Here is a 25,598-nt window from a genome sequence, read left to right as displayed (position 1 = left end):
ATGCACGAGTCTTTATAAATGAATCAAGAAATGTGGACGCACTGGATAGATTAAAACCTGCAAAAACCATTAAACCCAATTGCTCATTGACTTACCTTCTTAAGAATGTTAGACAAAGAGAGCAAAGTAAACTTAATAGTTTACCGCAATGTAGTCCTGACAATAACTTGATCTTAGATGAACATAGTGTTACAAAGTCTACGTCTACGACTCCTTCTCCTGATGATAATTTAGAAGGAATTATCGATATAAAATTTCTTATGGACGTCCCTGAGCGAGATTGCCCAGAAAATGAGTGTAGAGTGGACGGAGAATGCAGATGGTGTAATTAGTTTTAAAATTATAACCATAACGAACAAACATAATAGGTAATATTCGTATATTCGTAATAAAAGACATATAGTATGCTTTTTCTATGTTAATTTGTGTTAATATTTTTTCCATGCGAATGAAAAACTAATGTGACTAAACGATTTTTTGTTTTTAATTTTGATTGTAGACGTCATGGTTTATTAAATTTTATGTTCTATGTAATATTTAAAAAAGGTCAATCCAACACTTCATTTACAGTATATTTTTTCTCTCGCTGGTTCTGAATAATGGTATATTTTTTACTGTAGCAAAACATGTTTGGGATAGGCAAGATTAGTGTGTAAAATGCAACAATACAGTGATTTATTTTCGAGATATTCCTTCATTTAATTCCTATACTACTTTGAAAAATTGTACAACCAACTTTAATATAATAAAATATTTAATAGTGTAATACATTGGTTGTTATTAAACACATTTATACTATCACAACATCTCATTTCAAATTAACAATCCGTGTCACTGATGTACAGTGATTGCATGGTAAATTACAATAACATTTTATGTATATTTTAAATAATTAATTAAAAATTTTAATAATGTACATGAACATTGGTGATATATTCCAGCTAAGTCTTATACGTTGTAGCAAAGAGTTTCCAAAACAATTGTATGGACTAATATTTTCATATAAATTAATCTTTTCATTAATTGATTAACGTCAAATTGCGTACGTGTGAGCATATTTGGTTACTTTGGAAACAATTCTGTTCTTACGCAAATATTTTAAAATAATGCTCTTTAATTTGGCAATTCCAGTAATGCCTATTATTTTCGTTGTATACAACACTAACACTTAATCAAAATGTAGATAACAGTACATATTAGCTACAAACTCTTAATTTAAAATAATATATATCATGCAAAGGTTTTACTGTGTCCATTGAACAAATAAAACTACAAAGGACATGTATATAGTTTTAGGTTTTACGCAATATTCAAACATTTGTCTAGAAGGTCATATGATTTGAGAAGTGTTGCAGAAGAAATATCATCTAACTCCAACATACAGTACAGTGGTCATGCATCTTTGAGAGGATCAGTTTATACACAGGTTACACTTACAGAACACCTGCGATAGTTCCATTCCCCTAATGCACACTTGAGTTGTTCAAATGTATGTCCACATGCAATATTATAGCAGCCCTACAAAAGTATAAGGGTTTTTTTTATAAACTGGAAGGCAAACTTTTTTCTCAAATTAATAGATAGCTAATAATATTTTTGCCATAATGAAGGAAAAACGTATGGTTTCAATACATGCGTTGGGATACTAAATAAGTTGTTTTTACTCCCAGAGAGTGAGGAGGCTTTTATATACAAATAGAGTAAAGGACATTTGCTGTGTATTTTTTTCGGACTTTCAAATCAGCTCACTTATTTAGATGAGCAAACTATTAGCAAAGATTTTTTCATTATTTTTTACATAAGCCGACATTGCCGTTCTTGAGCATGTCGTACACTGCGCTTTAATACAAAGATAGCTATTAGCTTTAACGAACAATAACTCGATATGTAAAATACTCTGTACTTTAAACAAATATGTTTGGATACAATCATAGGCTAACCAACACAAGTAGACTTCTCATCCCACTGTAAATTTTGAAGCTTGTTTTTCATGTCTGGTTCATGTACGCCACACTGGGTGCTAGTGTCGACGAAATTTTGTTTCTATTATTTTAGGGTTAATTTCTTGATTTGTGCTTTACTGTTTGGTTAAATAACTAGGGGGCAATTTATTGTTTATGATTGGATCGTATTATTTGGTTATACGAGGTTTTAAATGACTGTATTAACGGGAAACAAATTGTAAACAAAACACGACCTCTACATAAACCGTACAGAACTAACAATAAAATTGTCTTCAGCTGTTCCATTAGGATGAGAAATCTACTAAGGGAGTATGTTTTATCTATGATACAATGTTTACTTTTACACTTTTACATTTAAATATAAATTTATAAATTACATGTGGTATATAAATGAAAAGGACACAGTTCAGTGCTACTTTACGCTTCTTGGGGGCCCAATGTAAAAGATAAAAATATATTTAGAGATTCATGTTGTCACAATAAGCAGTTATTGTAGTTCGTTACTCTTTTGACCCTACAATATAAATTTATTTTTTACACTGAACCCAACAGTGCCTCACCCTGACGCCATATGTGTAGTTAAGCACAAATCATTGAACATGTGACAGAAACATCTGTTTATCCATAGATGTAAACCCACCAAAAACAATACGCCTACCATATGAATCAACGTTTTAACATTTTAAGGGAACAATCTTTAAATATTTTAAACTATGTTTGTATAATCAACTATTTTATGTTATTTGAGAAATGCATCATTATATACCACTGGGATCCGCCAATTCTTAAGTAGACAGATTGAGATGTTGGTTTTTTTGTATCTTACCGTTATTGTTTTCCCTAATTCTTGTTTATTTCTTAGTCAGTTTATACCTTGAACTTATTATAAATTGATCACAAAATAATACATTTATTTTCGTGCAAATTATAAATATTCTCTCTTATGGTTTCAAGTAGGTAAGAAAGTTAAGTTACATTTACATTCAAGTATGATATTTGTTTGATTTTATATCTGTTTTTTGTCTCCGTATCGACAAGAAAATAAAGACAAATAGTAGACCTAAGCTTATTAATTCTAAACAAGAACAATTAAGTTTAATTGGTTTTCGTAATAAGTTTTCCTTATAAGGGGTTTTTTTTATTTTAATGAAAACTATATATATAGAAAGGCCAGTTCATGTCTAGGTCTCCAACAAATAAAAAAATCAATGCTGTTTACGGAGTAGTTTCGTTCACACCGATAATTACAGAGTGTATAGTATACTGTGTTAAAAGAAACAGGCTAGCTGTTTTACGAGTAACTCAATATTTTACAGTTAACTGGGGATCAGTATTTAATTTAAAAGGCAACTTGTGTTAATAAGCTTGTTCACATTTCTTAAAGTACCTATTCAAAATTACCAATTTTGCATTGTTATATTTATTAACAATTAGCATTATTTCGTTGTGATTAAAATTTGCACATACTCGCTGTAAATACTAGTTGCACCTATGCACTTGTAGGTATTTAAATATTTTCATTTTTCATGGGTTCAAATATTTTAAGTTCATTGGATAAACAAATTATTAACGTTATTTACTTTAATAGGAAAGTATATTCATGCAGCCTTGAACCGTTTCTCATCTAACTTGTAAATGAATGTTTAATGAGAATCAAGTGTTGGTTTTAATTAATCCCAGCTGCCTATCGAACTTGCATAAGAAGCTTAAACACTCTTGCGAACTTTGCCAGGTATTAAATTACAATCTGCAAACTTTACGGCTTCTTGTCATCAGCGCATGAGCAATCGAGTGTAACAGTTTGTTTATAAGAATAAATGTACAAAATTGTAATTTCTGATAAAATCCATTATTTGTTTATTAACCATTATTTGTACAGTGGCAGCTATGATCATTTTGCACTACCGTAGGTAATTTGTATTTCCTTAAAGGGGGTTCTACCCGGTCAATCCAAGGTGGCAGCTAAACATGATAATGTTTATAAACATGCCTCTACGGTACAAGCTCTCTAAAACGATTAGGTAAATACTTAAAGAAACAATTACGAAGTTGCAGTTCATCCAGGACATAGTTTGGATCTGTGTGAATATTTTACAGTTTATTTCAAATCGTTAAACACTTCAATAATGCCAAGTGGCTCTTTTTGTAGGACCATGTTTACGTGGTAACAGCTGGCGAATGGAACCCTCTCAATTTATGGGATCCCGTGAAAGGGCCCAATGTCCGTGGGTCTAGTTGTAGACATTAATATTTATTCATACAAATTCTGCTGAGGTAAATTGGAGGTTAGCATAGTACTAAAATTATTTTGTTTATGATTTAAAATGTAATAATCTATATACTTAACACAACGAAGGGGATTTCCTGTTACACCCTTTTAGCCATCCTACTTAACCGATTTTTACGATTAAAGTATTAATTATTAAGAATATAAGAAAATAATTTTTAAGCTTATGACGTAGCACACCTGCAAATGGTAATGAAAGAGGTTATTTCCTTCTAGGTTTTCCCCCTTTACATGTAATTTATTTCAGATATATCTGAATCTATTTTGAGAATCTTTACTACTATTCTGGTTAGCCTAAAATAATTAACGATTAATTGTTATGGCAAATTCGAATAGTTTATGTATTTATTATTTATGATCATAAACATGCATATCTCCAAAGACAGGTTTCTATTAGAGAATAGAACTAGGCCACGCCAGTATGACTTCCTGAAAATTAAAACCTTTTTATTTTAAAGTTATAACTAAATTTTCTGGTTTAATTAAATTTAATTTGTATTGGAATATTTGTTTAAACCATGTCTCTTAAAATAATCTACTGATAAGATTTCTAACGAAAATAGATTGGTTTTTATTTAGGCAGTGCCCAGCTCAAGTAACCTTGATGTGTGCTGTTAAGTATTACATTCTTCAATCTTGAATCCAAAAAATTTAAGTATTTTTTTGCAACATAAAAGTTTAAAATAGTTTTAACAAGTAAATAGTTGCTCTCTACGACTTTGTTATAATATATGTACGCAACATAAAGATGCGTGCGTTTTGAGTCCGCAGTTCTTAACAATAAACAACATCTTGATCCTGAGAGGTACCCCATTAAACTTTTCACTTGAGCTCCTTGGAAATGGGAAGTGCCAACGATTCATGAGAGCTATTTGTTTTTATAATGTGCGTTCCAGAATAAAATAAACGTTTCAGTAAAGCGTTTCTTTATAGACAAATGGAAGAAGGTTGTCTTCAAACTATTAAACAATTATATTTATTCTACAAAAACATATTATGGTAAATTTCACATTTAAATGGATGTTTGTTTTAGTTTTAATGATGTAAGTTGATATGGTAATCGACTTTAAACAATATTGTTAAGGCTACGTACAAAGAACTAATCCCTGACGCGTATAATTATTTATATTCATGTAATTCGTTTGCCTATTGATGATAAATATTATTTATCATAAAAAAACTTAAACCACACACTTGTTTTATAATCTAAAATTTGTATGATTATCATTATCTACTTGCCTTAAACATATTTTTATATTACATCAACTCCTTCGGTTTTGTTAATAAGAAATATTGGGCTCATAAGTTAAAAGCTTTCTGACAGGTTTCACTATTGCTGTATTACAATAAAATATGTACCCAAAAAAATGTATAGCGTAGTATAAATACACTTCTATTCATGACCACGCTACTTAAACTATTTCGTTCAAAACATAGTGTAATAAAGTCAAACTTAATGTTCTATTCTCATTTTGAAAATTTCATTCAACTGCTACATGAGTAATTAATAGGCAGCCGTAATTTGAATAAGAGGGGAAAAAGTTAGGAGATCGTTCAAAATCCATCTTAGTTCCTGCCACAAACTGTAACTGAGTCGCAAGAGTGCGATGGATTGGTCTCTCGGGCTAAAACTGTGTCCCTCTACCCTCCATGTGTGAATATATCCGGCGTAAATCATTTGAAACATTGATAATCCTGTTGTTGAGAAGATGCAGTCTCTGTTGCAGTATTAGTTTAATGATGTAAAATGGACAATTATGTAGCTTATACCGTATATTTATTACAATAATCTCTATCTACTTTCTGGGTTTATCCATGTTTTTCCTTGAGTTTTCAAACAAATCAGTTCAAGATTTGTCGTCCACAAGAATAACATTAAAACAGAGCTTGTAGAGCACAACCTTTTGGTAAAATCATTATGAAAACTGTTTGACTTTCCTATTATAGTACTTAAGAATGAGTATGGTGATTTTAAGCCTTTCATTTTGTCAGTACATTTTTAGTTCATTAATAACTGAACAGGGAAATTGAAACCCTTTGAATGTCTAACTCAGGACTAGGCCTGAGGCGATCAATAAAAAATCATCAGTGAAAAGATTTACCTAGAATAGTTGTAACAAAAGAACTACAATAATGCCCAACAACAAATCAATTTATCCTTTCAGGAGCATTTATAATGTTAAGATTTTGTAGGCTGCAACATAATACTCTGACTCTCTTGAAAAAGTACCTTAACTTTGCTTCAAAAATAAATTCCAAAAGGGTCTTTTGGCAAGTTAAATATTATATTGTACTAAAAAATATTTTTTTCATATAAGTTTAAATATTTATATTATTAAATTTGTTAGTTACAAAAATAACAACATAATATATAACACTCATAAGAACCATAACTGCAGCTATCTATAAAAACTACAATACTACCTAGTATAAGAGATTTAAGATGGATTAAAAAGAGTATTTGAATAAATTAAATTTAGAAAATACTGCTTTAAGAGTGATGATACGGTATATTAATGATATTCCCCTTACAAAGCTCGGCCCCCAAGTACTTAATCATTAAATGAGTGAGTGAGGTCATTGAACTTGATACGTTTTGCAGAATGGTTTATTGATTACATGGTTTATTCAAGAAATTAATTTAAAACTGAATACATGTTTCAATCAAAATGATTTATAGAAAAAAACTAATATTTTATATTTCCATATTTATTTGTTCTTGCTGTAACTGTGTTCTTTGTTCTATGCTTTTTGTTTGTTGTCTCAGTTTGTTGCTGTTGTTGTTTATCTTTGAATAAGTAACTGGTTGATAATGAAATAATGTGAACCATTTAGGTTCTTCCCTAACAGTTGCTACTTTCATGCGTATATTGATATATTATAATATGCAACAATAGTCATAATAAATGCAACTGGTATGAGTTAAAATACGCATAAAACGCCGGTTACCAACTGGATACTACCCGCATTGCAATGGTGTTCGACATAGCCTAATCATAAGGCGTCTTTTAAAGTCTTAAATAAATATTCTCTGGCTACTAACACAAAATATTTACTGCATCCTTCTTTTTATACAATTATATTTGACTTCAGTTCAAGAAATTTATAGCCTTCTTACAATGTAAAATATAAATATAATTTATAAAAACATTTCTTTACACTATCATACGTAAAAACATGTATTTACCAAATACTATTAGACCTTCAGAAAACGATTTCAGGAATTTCCTATAATGGATGACAAATACACCTGTATACTTTGCAGCGACATTAAAATTTACTTTAGTGGCTATTCCATTTGATCAACTTATAATGAGTTATCCCTTTAAAATATTGTGATTAGTAGGATTATTGTGTATTTAAACTACTGATAGTTTGGTAGCTATTTAGTAGTTCAAGAGATTAAGATTTAAAACCATGGACAATATGTTTAAAAAACCATATACTGATATACCACATATTTTTTTTAATTTTTCAAATGATCTCCATCTTTAAAACAACTTGTAACAAATAAAATCATCTGATACTCATCTGAAACTCATCATAGAATCATCTAAAAAAAAAGAATCGCAAAGCTTATAAATTAATTATTGGAAATCAAATTGTATGCAAGATATTTTTATATTCGTTGATAATGTGGCAGGCGAAAACTTTGTCTTTCAGTAGTCTAGGGCTTCCCAAGGTAAATTAAAAATAATCCAATCTTAAGTCATATCTTCAAGATTCATATGAAACATTTACGAAAAATTTAAGTAGAGTTTTCGGTTTTATATGAACGTAACTAATCCGCATGAATACTAAATTATTCCCTATATGGGGTATTCGCTAAAACATAAGGATGAATCTTTAATCTAAGACATTGATATGATTCTGAAAATGTAACGTGCCTTCAGTTTGACACACACAGTTAGTTTGGGGAATACACAGGAACAATTGTAAAGAGTAGTTCACATTAGTCCCTTGGTAGTCTCAGGTGGGTTTTAAAAGCGAGATTGTACATAAACTCCGCCGCCCTCAAGATACATGACTACGATTTGTCTCCCAAACATTCCTGGATTACTTGCCGGAGTAGGTAAATGTTTTGTTTTTATTTTACCCTTATAGATCTTTAGGTTTACAGGAGAAACAAGCATAAGTGTATGTGCGTTTAATAGCTGTGTCTAGTAGGCTATAGAAATTTTGTTTTAGTTTTAATGTTGCTTTATTGAGATTTTGTAAAAATATAAAACACATTTTTCTCTGTGATACATCGTTAAGTCATTCTATCTTTTTCCTGGACCAATAAAAATTTCTTCACAAATGATCTTATTGAAGAACATTAAGTACCACCCAAATGGTATTAGAGTGTTAAAGAAAGTTTTTCAGTGATTTTGCCTCCAGGTTAAGAGATTCTAATGGCAGGTTCTGCCCGAGAAGATACTTCAAGAAATGACGCAGTCTAATGTGAATGACCCACGCAATTTGATCATCATTCCATAATAGAATTGTCTTTCCTTCTCAAGATTTACCTTTACATTGATAAAATTGGTAGTCTACGTATATGCCTACACAGCATAAAACACACAACAACTACCAAATCATATAACCATAGCGGATATGAGCAATAGACAATATAAGAAGACAGCTGTTTGGTAAAGCCTGAAAATAATATATCAGTTACTCAATATTGGTCTTGGAAATCGTAATATAATTACATTTATTAAATTTATCACATCTTACTAATATTATAAATGTGAAAGTTTGTATGTTTGTTTGTTTCTTTGAAGTTCAATCACGCATAAACCACTGGACGGATTGGGCTGAAATTTGGCATGATGATAGCTTACATTCCCGATTAACATATAGGTGTATTATTATCTCAAAAATCCTTTCGGGCTCCACCCCAGTGGCTCTGCAGTTCCCCATGTTAACACTATGAGTTATATTTAAAGGGAATTAAAGCATTTAGTCAGCTGTTTCAACTAAAACAGTTGGTTCTATGACATACATAGCTGTTTCTAAGGAACATGTCGGCCTTAGTCACTAACAAGACTACAAGATCGCGCCACTCATCCTACACTCATCCTTCACTCATTATTGGCTTAAAATACGCACATAGTAGCGTCCCCATCGTAAATAATTGATTGATAATTGATACGAAAGCATTAAAAAGTTATAATATTTACCAACAGGGTGCAGCACTATAATTATTTTTGCGTTTATGTAAACAGCTAATTTGAACTAAGCAGCAACAAAAAACTGTGATACACAATGAGAACTGTCAAAGTAGGATTGTTTACAGTTATTTTTCATGCCATGAATAATTTGTAATTTTTTGTGAATTTTTAATAATTTATTTTTCTTTATTGTTTAAGTGTGAAGTGGTAGAACATTATGGTTGGTAGATGTGTAATACTATAGTATACCGTCAATTTAAAGAAGCAAATTTTATCAAACTGTGTCCTCCCCTATTGCAAATGCAAAGCTTGAGTATAACTGCACTACGCATTTTATACTTATATGCCAACCCCGTACGATGGTCGGGTACTCTGTTAGTATCTTCATATTTTTAAACTTACCGAGAATATTAATCCGAATGTGTATTTGACTTAACATATAACAGCAAAGATGAGTCTTCATTATAAATTGGTGAATGATTCAATCAGTGGTAACTAATTCAACTAAAGTGCTGAAGCAATAATCGCAGGGGGTCAGCGGCTTATTCAGCGTTTTGCCAGACTTAATCATCCGTAAAAGCTCGGCCATTAATTAATCTGTATTTCGATTCAATTCCAAGTAATATAATCAATTTAGAAGTAATATATATATAAAAGGTTGGTTCTTTTTTTACATAAATACATTTTTATTAGCTGAGAGAATGGTATAATATACCATTATGCATTTTATGCAAGAAGTTTTCTTTGGAAATATTTCTTGAGACTACCTGCACGTAAGAACAATATTTTTGTTCAACTTACTGATGGAACTTTTACGTATTACCAAAACCAATCGTCTACCACAAGATTATACGATAGTGCAAAAACACGAGTTCTTAACTACTTTAGGCTAATATTTTTTTTCTATAATGAAACGAAATACTAATCATGTTTATACATTTGTTTACTAAACTCAATGTATACGTATATTAAATGTTAATATTGTATGTGGCCATGACACATACGTTGTCTAATCATGTATCCTAGACCTTATGGTGTCAAATTGTAAAATCATTCACCATGTTGTATATGTTTCAAACCTGTATCGAAGAATGAGCGTATACAATTGTAAATGGCACATTTTGCAATGTTTGTCCCGACTAAACGGAGCTACAAACGTAAAACACAAACAGCCCTATAACTATCAACCGACTGACGTACACGTCCAACTGGTATAGTTAATGTTTTAATTTCAGTAAAATTATTTGTCGTATTTTGAGGAGTTTAAGGTCACAAAATTGTTTTTCCAAATTCTTATGTAATGGTTTAATCATGGTAAAGAATTAAAGATGATCGCTTTGCTACTTTTCCAAGTGCAAGACTTCTGTCTAAAAGGTCCACTTCAAAAGCACCGATAGTCTTTTACAATTGTGTCGTGTCCTGATTTAACGGTTCGTAGTGTACAAGACCTGAAGTACACAAATAAATGTGGATACTCTAAAATGATTCGTTTATTGGTCAAAAAGTGCTGTTTCAAATCAGAAATCGTGCTTATCTAATTGGAATTTGCCATACGATTTCTTGCTGGCTGATTACAATGCTTTGTGCTTGAATGCACACTTTTCTACCGCTGGAAGGGGAACTGGGCTAGGAGGGAGACAAAATTGGTTGACAATTGAGCGAGAGGGTCAGTACAGTAACCAGAGCCATGGACGGACGAGTGCTACAGCTGTTAGTGTTATCTGTTGCGATCACCTCAGTATGGGGCGTCGACAGAGCTGAGATAGCCTTCAAATCCTGCAAGAGCCCTTCTGGTGAGTTCCGTGGTTATATAGTCAATGGTAAGATGCACTGCTTAGTACTTGTTAACCTTGAGTCCCTTGAAGATGAGATAAGAGTTTGCTTTGTAGTAGTCACTTGAAACTTCCTTCTTTGAAAATATTGTCTCTGTATTGACTTTAATTGAGGTACAAGTCCGTTGTGTAAATTATAACTAACTATGGAAAATCTAGAATTTATATTTCTAAAGTAGCCTACTATTTGATTTAGTTTTGTTGTGTTGTAACTTTTGGGCAAATAACTCACAATAGTGTCATGCACCTAATGGTCATTTTACGTTTAGTTTATCACTGAACTACATGTTTTAACACTTCAGTCAAAACTAACATTACAAATAAAGTTTCACTCGATTGGGAAATATCAATATACCTATGAATATAAATTTGAGTTTTCTTTACTCTTATTATAAATTATTGTACATTAGTATTATAAATGCTCTAAAATAGTACACCGTACTTGATATTTTAAGTAATCTTTCTGAAAACCTACTCAAATGGAAATCAAGTTATGCAAACTACACAGTATTAGCGATTGCAGTTGCATAGAAATAAAAACTGGAAAAGTTGATTTCGGAATGCTTATTTTTTAGTGCAAGTAGATTTCAATATGGCAATTATGGTAAACGTATCTCTTAATATTTAGCATACTTCAATCTCATAATGTATTTCAAGTTGAAAAGGTACGATATAGATAACATAAAATGTGCAATTATCATTTACGTTATCTCCACATATTGTGTTACCCCAGTAAAGTAAAATTATTGCAATGTATTCCCTTAAAATCTTTATTTTAATTTTTAAAACGTTACATGGTTTCAATCTAAATAGCTTTTAAGAGAAAATACTTTTTTACGAACCTTTTCGTATTTTGCAGGGATTCCAAAATGCAAGGTCAAGACTGTCTTCGTCGAGGGATGTCAAAAAGAAAGAACCCATGACATGAATCGTAAGTAGTAGTATTGAGATGATAAGATTACTGATTATAACTGGTTTCACTGATGATTGGGGTAACAGTACATCTTATTCTAAATACATAGAAATTAAAATATTTAAATATCGAACTAATGATAGTTTGTTATGTTATAAACCATAAGCACCTTTAGTATTTATTGCATGGGAAAATATTCGATATTCACAATCAACAGAATTCTACACAGTTAAAATTTTTTGTGTTTGGAAGTAAAAACGTAACGTCTATGATTTATATAACTACCCTAAACTTTGGTATCTAATGACAAATACTTGCTCTCACTTAGCTTTAAACTACTCAATTAACTAAAATTGAATTATTGGACTGTTATTTAGGTGATTATAGGTAAAGAACGTATTTTTCTTAACACTATCTCTAAACAAATCCATAAATAGAAACAATTTGGAGATTTGGGTGTTAAATACTCGACTGTGTGCTCTTTTTGCTTTTTTTGTCTTAGTCCTGTAACTTTTGTCTATGATTTTAACAAGAAAATTGCCGTGAAATTCCATTCAACAACCTAACATTTTCTTTATACCAAACGGAGGATGAAGAATCACACAGTAATATTCATATTCTATTGATGTTTAGATATTCCTAGAGGGGAGACTAATGCAGAAAACTGGAGACGAGGACTCAGGAAATCTACCTGCGATGTAAACAAGAAAACTCAACTCAACTTCACAATCGCGATACATTCTGGTATGTTAACTGTTAACCTCGGCAGGGTGCACACTGGAGAAACCCGTTTCAGGAAACTGATTTCATCAAATTGGTTTCAAGAAAACCATTTCTGTAACAAATGCACACAGAAGAAACGGGATTCTATCAGTTTCGTGATATTAATTCGGATGACGATGATGTGACTATATTGGTGGAGGCTAAAGAAAACGAAAAGAAGGAAGTATTGGGTTGACCCGTTGATTAGGGATGGTCAACACAGTAGCCTACTTATATTGTAGCTCGTTAATTATGCAGTGATTCTGTCAAATTTTTTGATTTTTTTGAATGCCAAAGCTTCTTTTTGAACGTTTGGTGGAATTACTTAGCCCACTAATAACAAAGAAGGACACCAACCGGAGGTTAGCTCTGAGTACTGAGGAAAAATAACAATACACTGAGGTAAGTCAATAAAACCAATGGAAACGTGAAACTGAAGCCTATACGAAATCTGTTTTTTGGATTTCATTTAAACCAGTTGCAAGAAACAAATGAAATTACAGTTTCATGCAACGCAGTGTGCACTGCCCTGTGTTAAACTAATCTATCTGTTGCGAGCAACTAAAGTTTCTCGTTTCATGAAATCGGTTTCCTGAAACGGATTTCTCCAGTGTGCACCCTGCCTAAGATGTGTAACAAAACTATTACGCCAAAGACCCATTAATGGATCTTAACTACAGTTTACTAGCTGGTCAATTGATAGTTGGGCTTTTGATGGTCACGAGCCTCAATGATGATCTTCACTAATGAAACAGCTGGTCGTTTTCGGTGATAAAGCTAAACAGGGCATCTCACTCTATTCCTCACTCATTCTCGAACTCATATGTGGGTTAAACGAACCCAGTTGAGTTCTAATTATGATTGGTTGTATGAGATGATATGTGATGATGACTCTTTTCTTCGTTTAATTTAAAGATAAATAACTCTGTTATTTTGTCACATCAACATCACTAAATGCTTTAAGAAATCTGAATTAAATAACACAATTAACTATGTTACAACCTACTGAGTAGATAATTGGCAGTGTAAGTATGCATTGTCCTTATCGTAAAGCTGGTTACCTTTTTAGCTTAATCAAATCCGTGATGGAAAATTTGACAATAATCCCTCAAATAACAAAAATGCGATCTAAAAGAACAAATTTTACTCATTAACTGGTAACTTTTATTATTGACTTGACTAGTGTATAAAATCTATCCACATGACGTTCCAGGTTTCTCGACAGACCGGCTGTACAGTCAGTTCACCCTAGCAGACACTCCTCGACCAGACTGTACCCCAGAGGGTGGTGCGAGCCACTGCCTGTTCCGAGAGTATGTGAGGAACGGCTGTCGAGGCAACACCTGTCCTATAGGAGTCGACATCACCCAGGAGGTCACTGACTACATCAAGATCAACCCGGACTCCAGTATTGCTAAGGTATTACGATTTGTTTACATTGAAATTGCTTCCGGAGTTTTGAGCTTTGAGGCTTAAACTTTATGCAAGTCATGTGCTGTCTGGCAAGACTGTTCGTATTAACAACTATTTGACACATTGAATGTCAAAAAATAAATTTTGACGATATTTTCACGTTGTTCTACTTTATAGCATAGATGACAGAGTTCATGCAATGTCGGTGCCTGAAAGATTTACCCACAAGGTGATTTCTAACTACAAGGGCGGTTTTTAGCGAATTTCCCTATAGCGAAGTAGCTATCACCGTGGTTGGCACGGTAAGACCTAAGCCCGGGACCAATTTACTTTTTCATTTTATGTCCCCAGAGGCCAAAAACACCATTCGATAAAATTTATATATGTACACGTCCGTAAACGTCCGTGAACATGCTTAACGTGAGTAATTTTTGCCCGATTTTGATGAAATTTAGATTACAGTCGTAAGGTGGGATAAACTTGAAGAAGTTCGCGAACTAGCATGGGAACTTGGTTTTACGGGGGGTTTTGTGGGGTAGAAATGGGTTTTCTCATTTTTGACCCTCACAACACAGAATTTCCCAAATTATCTCTACAACTTATTAAAGAGTTTAAAAAAATAATTTATTATATCAAAGTGTTTTGTGCGGTTATTAGTAATGGAGAAAATTCATAAAAATGGTAAATTAAAATTCCAATGTTATTCTTATGGAGAATATTGTAATGTTGTTGTTTGCTTGTTTATGGATATATTTTGATCAAACTTGGAAATATTTTGTATACCAAGATATTAATGTTTTACTAAAAAACACACTTTATAAGTTTCCTTGTAGCAACAAACCTAGGTACTCGTTAATCCTAATGTTATTTATACTCTGGAAAGTGGAAATTCGCGTAGTCGGCAGGTTTGCTGCGGAGGGGGCATTTTAAAGTATGCCGCAACGAGGTGCCTTGCCACTTTCTGGTATCATTTGTGAACAGAACGACACCGATATGCAGCTCTGTAGCTGACATGTACGCTTCACTTTGTGTTTATGACAATTTTAAACCGTCGATTCACCTACCGGGTGGATTCAATGGTTGAAGCAATTTTAAAACACACAGCGAAGCGTAGGTAAGTGAGGTAAGGAGCCTCGTTGCCGCGCTCAAGTATACTACTGATTTATACGCAAAAACGTTACTCAGTTAGTAAAAAAACCACCCTCGTATACAATAGTCTTGATTATATAAAGACAACATAGGCGTCAGACTATATTAGCCTACCTGGGGACCAAGCCACAGCTTGGTGTAGTTTATTTTTATTGTAATATCAATTCAAAGGAAACTCACGTTATGTTTACAACTAATTTTGGCTTTTAACATTTAAGTTTCAGTGGAATTTCAATTTATTATGATGTAAATAACCTGGCAACCTTTAATACATTCATTTATTTTACAGTCGATTAAAGATCACTCGTATGTAACAACCCATATTTGCTTAAACTTTGTTTTGACATATTGTTTAAATTAAAACAGCTGATAACTTTGGGGATTCAGTTTTGGTAGGAGAGAGCCAAGTAAAATAATCCGTATTTGATCGGAACTATTTTCACCTATATCTAGTTATCCTCAGTGTAATCTTTGCTCAATAGTAACAACTTATGTCTTCCCCTTTGTACTGTATTTTGTAATTTACCCAGTATATTGTGGGTGTATGGCTTGTTACAAACACATGTTACAACTTAATAAGTCTTTTGTTTACTTTTTTCTTGTTATTTTGTTCAACCAACATGGTTACTTAGCAACCTATAAGGCCAATGTTAAAAAACGCTGACTTTCAATTTAGTTTTTTTACGTAATTTGATTTTTGTCGGCAGTTAACTTCGTCAAACACGTTTTTAGGTCAGGAATAAATTGTTTACCACATTTGAAGGAAATCGTCGAAGCTGTATTCGTGATATTTGTGCAAGCAAGCATACAATCAAACATTGCTCATATAAGTGTATAAATAAACAAATATTTTCAAAATTTCTTTCAAGGTTTGAGTATTGTTCAACTAATCGCATTTTTAATGTCAATTTTCTATTTGAGAGAGTCTTTCAAAATTCAAAGCAGCAAAACAATTTTTTTTTTAATCGGATTATATTTGATAGCATATTACCGATGAAGTTGATTACTTTTGCTACCTGATATGAGTTATATTTGTATTTCAATAACGCAAAAACGTAGAAACCAGATAATATGCCTTACAAATTTCACTTCCTAATAGAATGACTACTTAATCATAGATAACCCTTTATGTTTATAACCTTTATGTTTTATAGCTTATTAAATTAAGATTAATTTAATTCAATTCAACGGTCTTAAAGATACAGGATAGTTCATTTTGACTATCTCAAAATTTAAAAATCTATTGGTAAGCTTTATTCTGGAAAGTTAACTTTATTTTTATTCTCACTTTGAGTTTTAAATAATCATTAATCAATTGAAATTGTGTTTGGATGAATACTAGAAAAAGACAAATATATTACATTTCATGCAATACTTAAATTAATGCCATTTGTGGTTGATTACTCTAAATATTTTCTATCATTATTATTATTAATTACTTATTAAAATATACAAAAGTTCGTCCAGTGGTCGAAAACTCTACAAAAATGTGTAATGTACAGACGTTTCTTTTTCGCTCCACGCCGTAAATAAAACACGTGTTTCGAATTTCTTCCATTTGTTATGATTTTCTGTTTATATTTCGTTGTCATTCCGTCACCAGCATGGCAACCCACAAGGTCCATGTTAATTTTTTCAATTTTAAATTCATTTTTGTGCTTATTTTTAGCCTATTTTAATTTATGAAGGGATACTGTACATTTACACGAAAATATATTTCCAACAGTGTGCGTAGATTTTCCCTGCGATGCACACGAGCTGAGGAAAAAGGTTTTAAAGAAACATTCTTGCCTATTACTATATGGATAGTTGCTGCGCTATAGGTTGAAATGTATTGCAATCAAACAGTTTCTAATGCACAAGTCAATATGTAAGCTATTTCAAAATACTTTCACATGTTTAACGTGAGTTTCTACCCAGTCTGGTTTGAGTACAATTCAATTTCGGTTTTAATCGAGTTTGTTTGTGTTTCAGAAAGCGTACAACGTTCAGTGGAAGCTGTGGAACAAGTCAAACAAAAAGGAAAACTGTTGCTTCGTATTTAAGCTCCGTTACTTCTGAGAGCGCGAAAGAATTTCTGAGCACTTGATAATCAAATTTAACTACAATAAAAATGTGTACGAATTTTATTTGTTGATTGTGTTGTTTCTTATCACTACGATGACATTATTGAAGGTTTCAATGTTATAAGTCAAACATACATATTTACTGTAAAATATTGTAACTATTTACTTAGAACGTAACTAAATACTAAAATAAAATTATATTGTAGATCAAAATTAATTTTAGGTTAAAAGAGGAAGAACACAAGCAATTGAAATATAATGCTTAAATTATATTTCAATTGCATAACCCTTGGTAAGTATTTTTTACGATAGGAATATAAACAAAATATTTAAGCATTATAAAGTGTTGAGAAATAACACTTTTTATAACTCTAATTTTAAATGTTTTGCATGGTTTATGTTATTAGTGTAATGTTCAAAGGCAATTAATGTGTATTTGCTATCTGGTCTTTGCTACTTTATTACTAAAAAACAATAAAACCCTACAAACTGAATTCAAATAAGTCGGGAAAATGATTTTCTCAAGTTTAATACATATATTAATAGTAAAAATTATGATAAATTTGGATGATATCATGGCAATGAAATTAGGAGTTTCATATAGTTGTTTATGATATTCAAATATGGAACAAATATTCGTTTTACAAAACGAGTATATCTTATTTTAAAACAATTTAGATTCTTTACAATATTTCTCTGGACCGTTTGTCCCTGATCGCCTTCTTATCAAGTCTGGTTGACAAGTATAACATTTACGATGACAAGTTATATTTAGCTTGTTGAGTTTTACCTAATGATTATTCAAGAGTATTTCTTTTATAATTCAATAAGGAAATCCTGGTGATACAAGAGTGTGACACTATAAAATCTTACGGATTGTTAAACAACTGTTTTCAAGAATCTTCAAAACCAAGAGTACACAATATTTTAGCCAATTAATAGCAATATTTATTAAACTTTAATAAGTAAACAAACTATGTTCAAGAGAGCAAAATCCGCTAGCATAAGTAAGTGACATCATTCATCATCTTGGCCCTACGAACTCAATATAAAGAAAGAGTGATGTTCCTTGTTAACCCTAAATATCTTGACAGATCAAATCAATCAGTCCTTCCAATTGTTTCTAGTTTAAACATTCCTCACTACACTGTTTATTGGTGTAGTCTCTTGTGCAAACATTGTCTTGACATATTTGGTTGCCTTCTTTCGATAGATTTCAGAAATGTTTGAACATTTTATTTTAACAGTACTATAGGCTTACAACCAATGTTTCCACTTCTACCTTGCAATGAGTAACCAATGCCAATGACTAGTGTACCTCATTTAATAGCACTGCATATCTTCAACATCCAAAGAATTGTATCAAACGAGAGAGTTGCACAAAAATACATAATAAAACTACACTTTTAAAGTTGTTAAATGTGTTAAGATTAACAATAATGTTTATTTTCAACGTTAGAACTAAGGTACCAATCAATGTTTATTTATTTTGGAAACCGATAACATTGCCTATTATTAGTTCTTGTTACTTACTTGCACATCATACGATGAGAATATTAATTACCTTACTTAATTTCGTCACTCGCCTATTGGGTCTGATGATGATAGGAGTGCCCAATCGAAATCGATCACCATTACCATCGTTTCTATATATTTACCGTCTTGTTTAAAACAGTAAATAGTAAATATATGTTTCAAGTGTTAATAGACGTATTTTAAATTATTGTCCGTAAAATTATTACAGTAACACGTATTATGCTGATTAATCATACTTTTACCTGCATTATTATATAACAACTTGGTTTGTGAGTGTGTGTGTGTTTTTTTATAATATGTTTAAATGGAGTTTATTGGTTTGGATACGCTTTGAAACGAAAATCTCTAGACTATAGAGGGTATAATATTTAAATGTGCTCTATTATTTCATGATTGAAAGTAGTTTTGAATTAATCCCTGTTAAAAGTTGGTTTGGTAAGAGTACGATGATTTTCGTATCCATTTAATAGTTGTGAAATATTTAGAAGAGTAGTGAGCACTGCAACAGAAGTCAAGAATAGACACAATGCTAACAAGATCTAGCAAGACGAACGGTAGAGGAACATTATTGGTTAATTTCCGACCACGGCCTCCAATATCCGATGTCCGATTACCAAACGTACATAACAGATGATAATGGTGCTAATTGCATTAGGCCAAATATTTGTCTAGTAATATTGCAGGTGCAATGTATTTTATACATTTGTACTGTTACATTCAAAACTTTTGAAGTATTAATATGTTGATTGAAATGTGGATGAAAATCTCATGTAGCCTTCATGTTTGCTATAATCATGAATAGTTGATGAATAAACGTTGATATGTTTAGAATACTCTAATTTTAATTAATTAAACTCCATCACCACAATATGTTATTAAATACAATTTGTACACTTCATTAGGGACAATAATACAAAAAATATGACAAAACACGAACAAACAACAAACCAAACAGACGTTTGCTGTTGATGCAATTAATGCATTTTTTATACTGTGCGTATGAGCATATGAGACTGAAAATCAAATATCTGCTTTTATCGTTTTTTTTATTATTATAAGAATCAAGCAACCAATTTAGGAACTCTCTAACCATCAAACTAATCATCATAAAACGTGTGTTAAGTACAGTATATTGTATCATGTGTTAATTGATTCTTGTATAAAGGTTTGATAAAATTCGCAACCCCATAGTGTTGGAGAAATAGAGAATGATTTTGTTGTTAATATGTATCAAGTTGCTTACGAGATGATTAGGATTTTTTACAAACTGATAACTGTTTATAATAGTTACTGTCACCCAACAAAAAAGATGTAACATTCTGCGAGAATTGTAGCATATTGTCACCATATTATAGGTACTAAAACTGCAGTCGACACAATTTATAAAGTGATAATATTTATTTAAAATAATTTAATTGTTTATGACATCAATATACTTATTATATCTATTATGTCTGGTTTAAATTAAAGTGACAATTTACTGTACAGTCTATTACACATAAATACTAGTAAATTTGTAATAGTTTAAACGATTGTCACTTGACCCAAAAAATGTTATATCCACTCGCTGACGTAGTAGGAAGCAGACATGTAGCTTCACAGTAGCTAGAGATATCATTATCAGCTGACTTGAATTGGTTAGGGTCGTTGCACTCTAATGAATGGTTAGGCAACATTTTGAGCGTGTGTCGAAAAAATATAATGCAGTTGTCTTATAGTAGTTTACGCAACGATTGCGTTAAGTGAGTCTTTACGACACGAGTAGAAAATTTAAGGCACGAGCCTTGGCGAGTGCCTTAAAAACTTCTACGAGTGTCGTAAAGACTATTAACGCGAGTTGCGTACACTACTTTACCTACGACCGTTTTTTAATTACTATTAATCTGGATTTAATTACTAACAACAGTAATGATAACTTTTTAGAGAGGTTATGTTTTCGTGTATTGTCATTGCCACTGAAAGTGATGCAACGACTTGTTGTATAATCAGCTGATTTCCTGTAATTACGTGTTTGTTAAACTTCGTTAAATATTACATTGATAGCAGCATTCTTACCATAAATAATATTGTATCAGGTACAACTCGGCAAATATTTAATTTATTTTTGGACTTCCACCAACTTAATTAAGAGTACGCGAGTATCAACATGAACAAGTCGGATCAACAATTAAATTGGTCAACTGATCAGCTGATCAGCTGATTAGTTGACGTTCGAAGCATTACAATTTTAATTCTTTTCTCTCAATACTTGAACCTCATTGGTCCGTTACCTGTGTGGATATGAGAAAACTATGCGGATATGAAATGAAACTATGCGGATATGAAAGTAAACAGCTGTAAAGTGAAACTTTTCAATTCTAAAAACTGGACTGAAATGGCTACTTTAAAAAACGGTCGTAGGTAAAAGATGTTTTACAATTGATTTAAGATATTGCAAGTTTGAAATTTGAAGTTGGCTTTGGCGTGTTTTATGTCTGGTGCCAAAAACTACTTGAACAAATCAGATAAAGCATTTTGCAATGATTACTTTAAAAGTTTGATGACAAGTTGGATTAAATTATTTAATTTTGGGTTATTTGCCAGCCTAGTGGCTAGCCTCTTGGACTTCAAAGCAAAAAAGAGTAAGTTCGAGCCCTGGATTGTCCATGGGAATTGTAGGGGTTTGGACCGCTTTCCTTCAAAGGCGTTTGTGATGCTTTAAATAAAAACTACACTGCTGTGCAACAAAAAAGAAGACAAACTAAACAAAGATGAACTGTGCCTAGGTACAAACAATTATTATGTTCTTATACGGGGTTGTTGTCAACCGATGTAACGGCCCTGTCTTAAAAAGGTTTCGTTTAATGTTACAGAAGGTATTGTTTTGGCTCTTTGAACACAAAAAAGTACTATTGGAAATGTCCCTAAAGTTTAAATGTAAATTTGGAATGTTGATTTAGAATGTTTATTTTTCATGTGGAGTACCGTTGATTATATATACTGTATTATATTTTATAATTGAGAGTGTGGAAGATAACAAATGTGTCATACTCCGAGGAGGAGTGTGGAAAGAGCTTCGCCAAGTTTGTACAATATGTTTGATTTTTGCAGATATCGAAATAAACGTAAACATATAATTTTACAAGTATTTATTTTAAATATATTTAATTTGTATATCCATAATAACATGTTTGAGAAACAGCGGATTTACAATGGTCCACTCAATGTTAGTACTGTATTGGGATGTTGAAACAGCAGCTGTGTTTCTTGTCCTTGTTGTTCCAGAGTTTCCACCTCAGCTGATAAATCTTCTGGAAAATATCAGCGACAAGACTTATTTAATACACGTTATAAACAATCATATATTTTACATATTAATTCATTCTTCTCATCCTATCTACAAGTCCAAAGCTTATTTTGGCTTAATTCATATTTCGCACATATTGATTTTCATAGTGAATTGAACAGGGTTTGCCTTACATTTTAGTTATAATAATTCATAGATAAGCAGCAATTTAAGAATATCGATATATGGTGTAATATTTTTCAAATTTACAGAACATAAAACATGAGATATTACTGCATTCTATTGTGCAAGAACATTTCCTAAGAATATTGCCTTCAGTTAAAATATAACAACAGCAAAAAAAGAAACAATGATACTAATTGTACAGTAGTTGTTATATAATAATGTAACAATATGCGATGATGTCATGTGGACTGCAAATGCTATTTAATGAGGGAACATGAGGATTCCGTACAAATATTCGCAGGATATCGTACGTAGCTCACCTTTAGATTGGTAATACCATCACTTAACAATAAATTCCAGATAAATAAATAAGTACAATAATATACAAAAAATACGTCCAGCAAATTTCAGCTGGTGTATGTCAATAAGACATAAACATCCCTGCTATGTCATTCGCTTGTTTTGACAGTTCAGAATACGTTACAAAAATTATACAATATGCTCATTAATCTCTCACCAAGGAACGTGTATTTCGTGGTATGAGTACACGATTAGCATACTAATTTAATTCATTCCCTTATTTAAACGTTACAAAATCACGAGGTATTTTCAGAACTCTATTGCCAAGACATCAATTCTATCTATGAAGGGTGTGGCACTTCTGTTACGCTAAATAATGCCAACCTCTATAACTCACCCTGTCGTTGATGGGCCTCTTGGCAACTTCTGGATTGACGAACAATAGTCCGGTGGCTTAGTGTAATTACCGTTACATGGCGGATAAAAGCATCAAATTTGGTATGAAGGTACCTTAAGGTATACTAATAAATTTTAGCCTAGGAGCCCTTTTGAAATTTTAAATATTTCCACACACGGCACCAAAATCCAAAATGGCGGACAAATACGACAAAAACTACCTTTAAAACAATCCATTCTCCTGTTAACTCCAAAATATAACTTAAATCCAACCAAGACTCTACAATACAAACCGGAGACATACTAAATTATATGAAAGAAATCTTATGTGTGTCTGTGTGTGAGTGGGTGGGGGTATGTGTGTGAGTATTTATGTAACGAAACCTATACTGGACATTGCGCAAAAATGGGCAAACCAATTTACTGCAAATTTGGTGTGGACTTTGTTAGTATCATATGTCAACATTTAGATGTGTTTCCTTTTATTTATCTATTTTTATAATTTTATTTTGTTTATTTTTACAATTTTATCTATTTTATTTTTTAGATCTACAGGGTTAGGCAAAAGTATGGAACTCCCCAGTTATCTTTTAAACGCGTTGCAGTAGGAAAACCAAACTCGGCATATATTTACAAAATAAAAAATTGCACTTTTTCTTGAAAGTTACAACTTTGTCCCAGCCCCCAGAATGGGGTATTTTGGGGGCAGCCCCAAATTTTCAAAATTAAACACCTATCATGTGACCACTCATTTTAAAGGGTTTATCAAGAGAAGTTGAATGGTGCAAACCAGAGGTCAATATCCCACTCCAAATCGAAATGGCAGCCATTTTAATTATTTAAGATAAGCAAGAGCAAAAGATTAAGTCTTGATAATCCCAGTTAACTTTAAAAATGTAATATTTTAATACTGGCCAAAAGGTGAATTATATTTTTTTATAAAGGTATGTAGAGTTTAGTGTTTCAGCTGTAACCTGTTACAAAGTTAATAAGGTATATTTCAAAATGACTGCCATTTTGATTAGGGGGGAATATCTTGGTGTCATACTGGACCCCACACTGTACTGCGACAAGAGGTAAAGTCTCAGCGAGGAATAATATCATCAGGAAGCTCACCAGCAGATGCTGGGATGCTAACCCTGATGTCCTCAGAACCTCAGCTTTAGCGCTCAGTGTGTCGGCTGCGGAGTACGCTGCACCAGTATGGAATGCATCGTCACATGCAAAAAAGGTTGACATAGCAGTCAATGACATGGTTCGGATTGTAACTGGGTCTTTGAAACCAACCCCAGTACACAAACTATCCTATCATAGGGATCGCCCCCTCCATCAAATCGCCGTGATGTCGCTGCCGACGCAGAAAGGACTAAGCAAGAGACAGACCCTCGTCACCCATTACACGGCCACCAACCTACAGAGTGACGGCTTCGGTCCAGAAAGAGCTTTTTATCACGGACACGAGTCCTGGATGGATCACTCTCAATCAATCGGGTGGCAAGGTGGGAGGCCACGTTGACTAACCCTCCCATACCAGCCAGGGAGGAACTGGCTCCTGGTGGAGGCCTTCATTACACGGTGTGGAAGACCCTAAATCGAATTAGGGTCGAGGTGACAAACATGCAAAAATGGGGTCTCTTACCAGACAAAGAAAACATCTTGTGCGCGTGTGGTGCTGTCCAGGATCCTGGCCATCTGCTGATCTACCCACGTCTAGACCAGTCTTGCACATTTGTTGATCTTTTACATGCGAATGACAAAGCCATATCGGTAGCTAATTTTTGGAAATGCGAAGTCTGATTTCCGGGCACGGAAAGTAAGTAAGTAGTATTAGGGGGGTGATATTGACTTCTAGTTTGCGCCATTTAATTTGTCTTGAGAAACCATTTAAAATGAGGGGTCACATGATAGGTGTTTACATTTGAAAATTTGGGACTGCCCCCAAATACCCCATTTTGGGAGCCAGGTACAAGTTCTAACTGTAATGAAAAAGTGATTTTTTTTAAATTTTATAAACATGTGCCGAGTTTGGTTTTTCCCCTGCCACACGTTATAAAGTTAACTGGAGGTGTCCAGACTTTATCTTTTGCTTGCTCATCTTAAATTAAAATGGCTGCCATTTTGATTAGGGGTGCGATATCGACCTTTGGTTTTCACCATTCAATTTATCTTGATAAACCCTTTAAAATGAGCGGTCACATGATAGGTTTTTAAGTTTGAAAATTTGAGGGGCCCCCAAAATACCCCATTTTTGGGGTTGAGGCAAAGTTGTAACTTTGATAAAAAGTGCAATTTTTATTTTGTAAATATATGCCGAGTTTGGTTTTCCTACTGCAACGCGTTAAAAAGTTAACTGGGGAGTTCCATACTTTTGCC

General features: G+C 32.5%; 1 protein-coding gene across 1 annotated transcript; it reads left to right on the top strand.

The window, feature by feature from the left end:
• The first annotated feature begins 11,092 nt into the window (after positions 1-11,092).
• LOC128988742 (uncharacterized) lies at positions 11,093-17,605 on the top strand. The gene is made up of 5 exons (XM_054410341.1): positions 11,093-11,200; positions 12,099-12,170; positions 12,786-12,896; positions 14,128-14,333; positions 17,451-17,605. The coding sequence occupies exons 1-5, from the start codon at positions 11,095-11,097 to the stop codon at positions 17,535-17,537; spliced, it is 582 nt and encodes a 193-aa protein (XP_054266316.1). The 5' UTR covers positions 11,093-11,094; the 3' UTR covers positions 17,538-17,605.
• Positions 17,606-25,598: the final 7,993 nt, after the last annotated feature.

The sequence above is a fragment of the Macrosteles quadrilineatus genome, unplaced genomic scaffold, assembly GCF_028750875.1.
Source record: "Macrosteles quadrilineatus isolate MER2022 unplaced genomic scaffold, UCM_ALF_1.0 Scaffold_3__2_contigs__length_128488019, whole genome shotgun sequence".
NCBI classification, from domain to species: domain Eukaryota; kingdom Metazoa; phylum Arthropoda; class Insecta; order Hemiptera; family Cicadellidae; genus Macrosteles; species Macrosteles quadrilineatus.
This window is presented reverse-complemented; position numbering and strand designations above follow the sequence as displayed.

What these genes read in the sequence shown, in the direction of transcription:
- LOC128988742 (XM_054410341.1), top strand. Translation starts at nt 11,095, where the DNA reads ATGGACGGACGAGTGCTACAGCTGTTAGTGTTATCTGTTGCGATCACC. An exon ending in ATCCTGCAAGAGCCCTTCTG is followed by an intron (nt 11,201 to 12,098) that starts GTGAGTTCCGTG and finishes CGTATTTTGCAG; the next exon opens with GGATTCCAAAATGCAAGGTC. An exon ending in CACAATCGCGATACATTCTG is followed by an intron (nt 12,897 to 14,127) that starts GTATGTTAACTG and finishes ATGACGTTCCAG; the next exon opens with GTTTCTCGACAGACCGGCTG.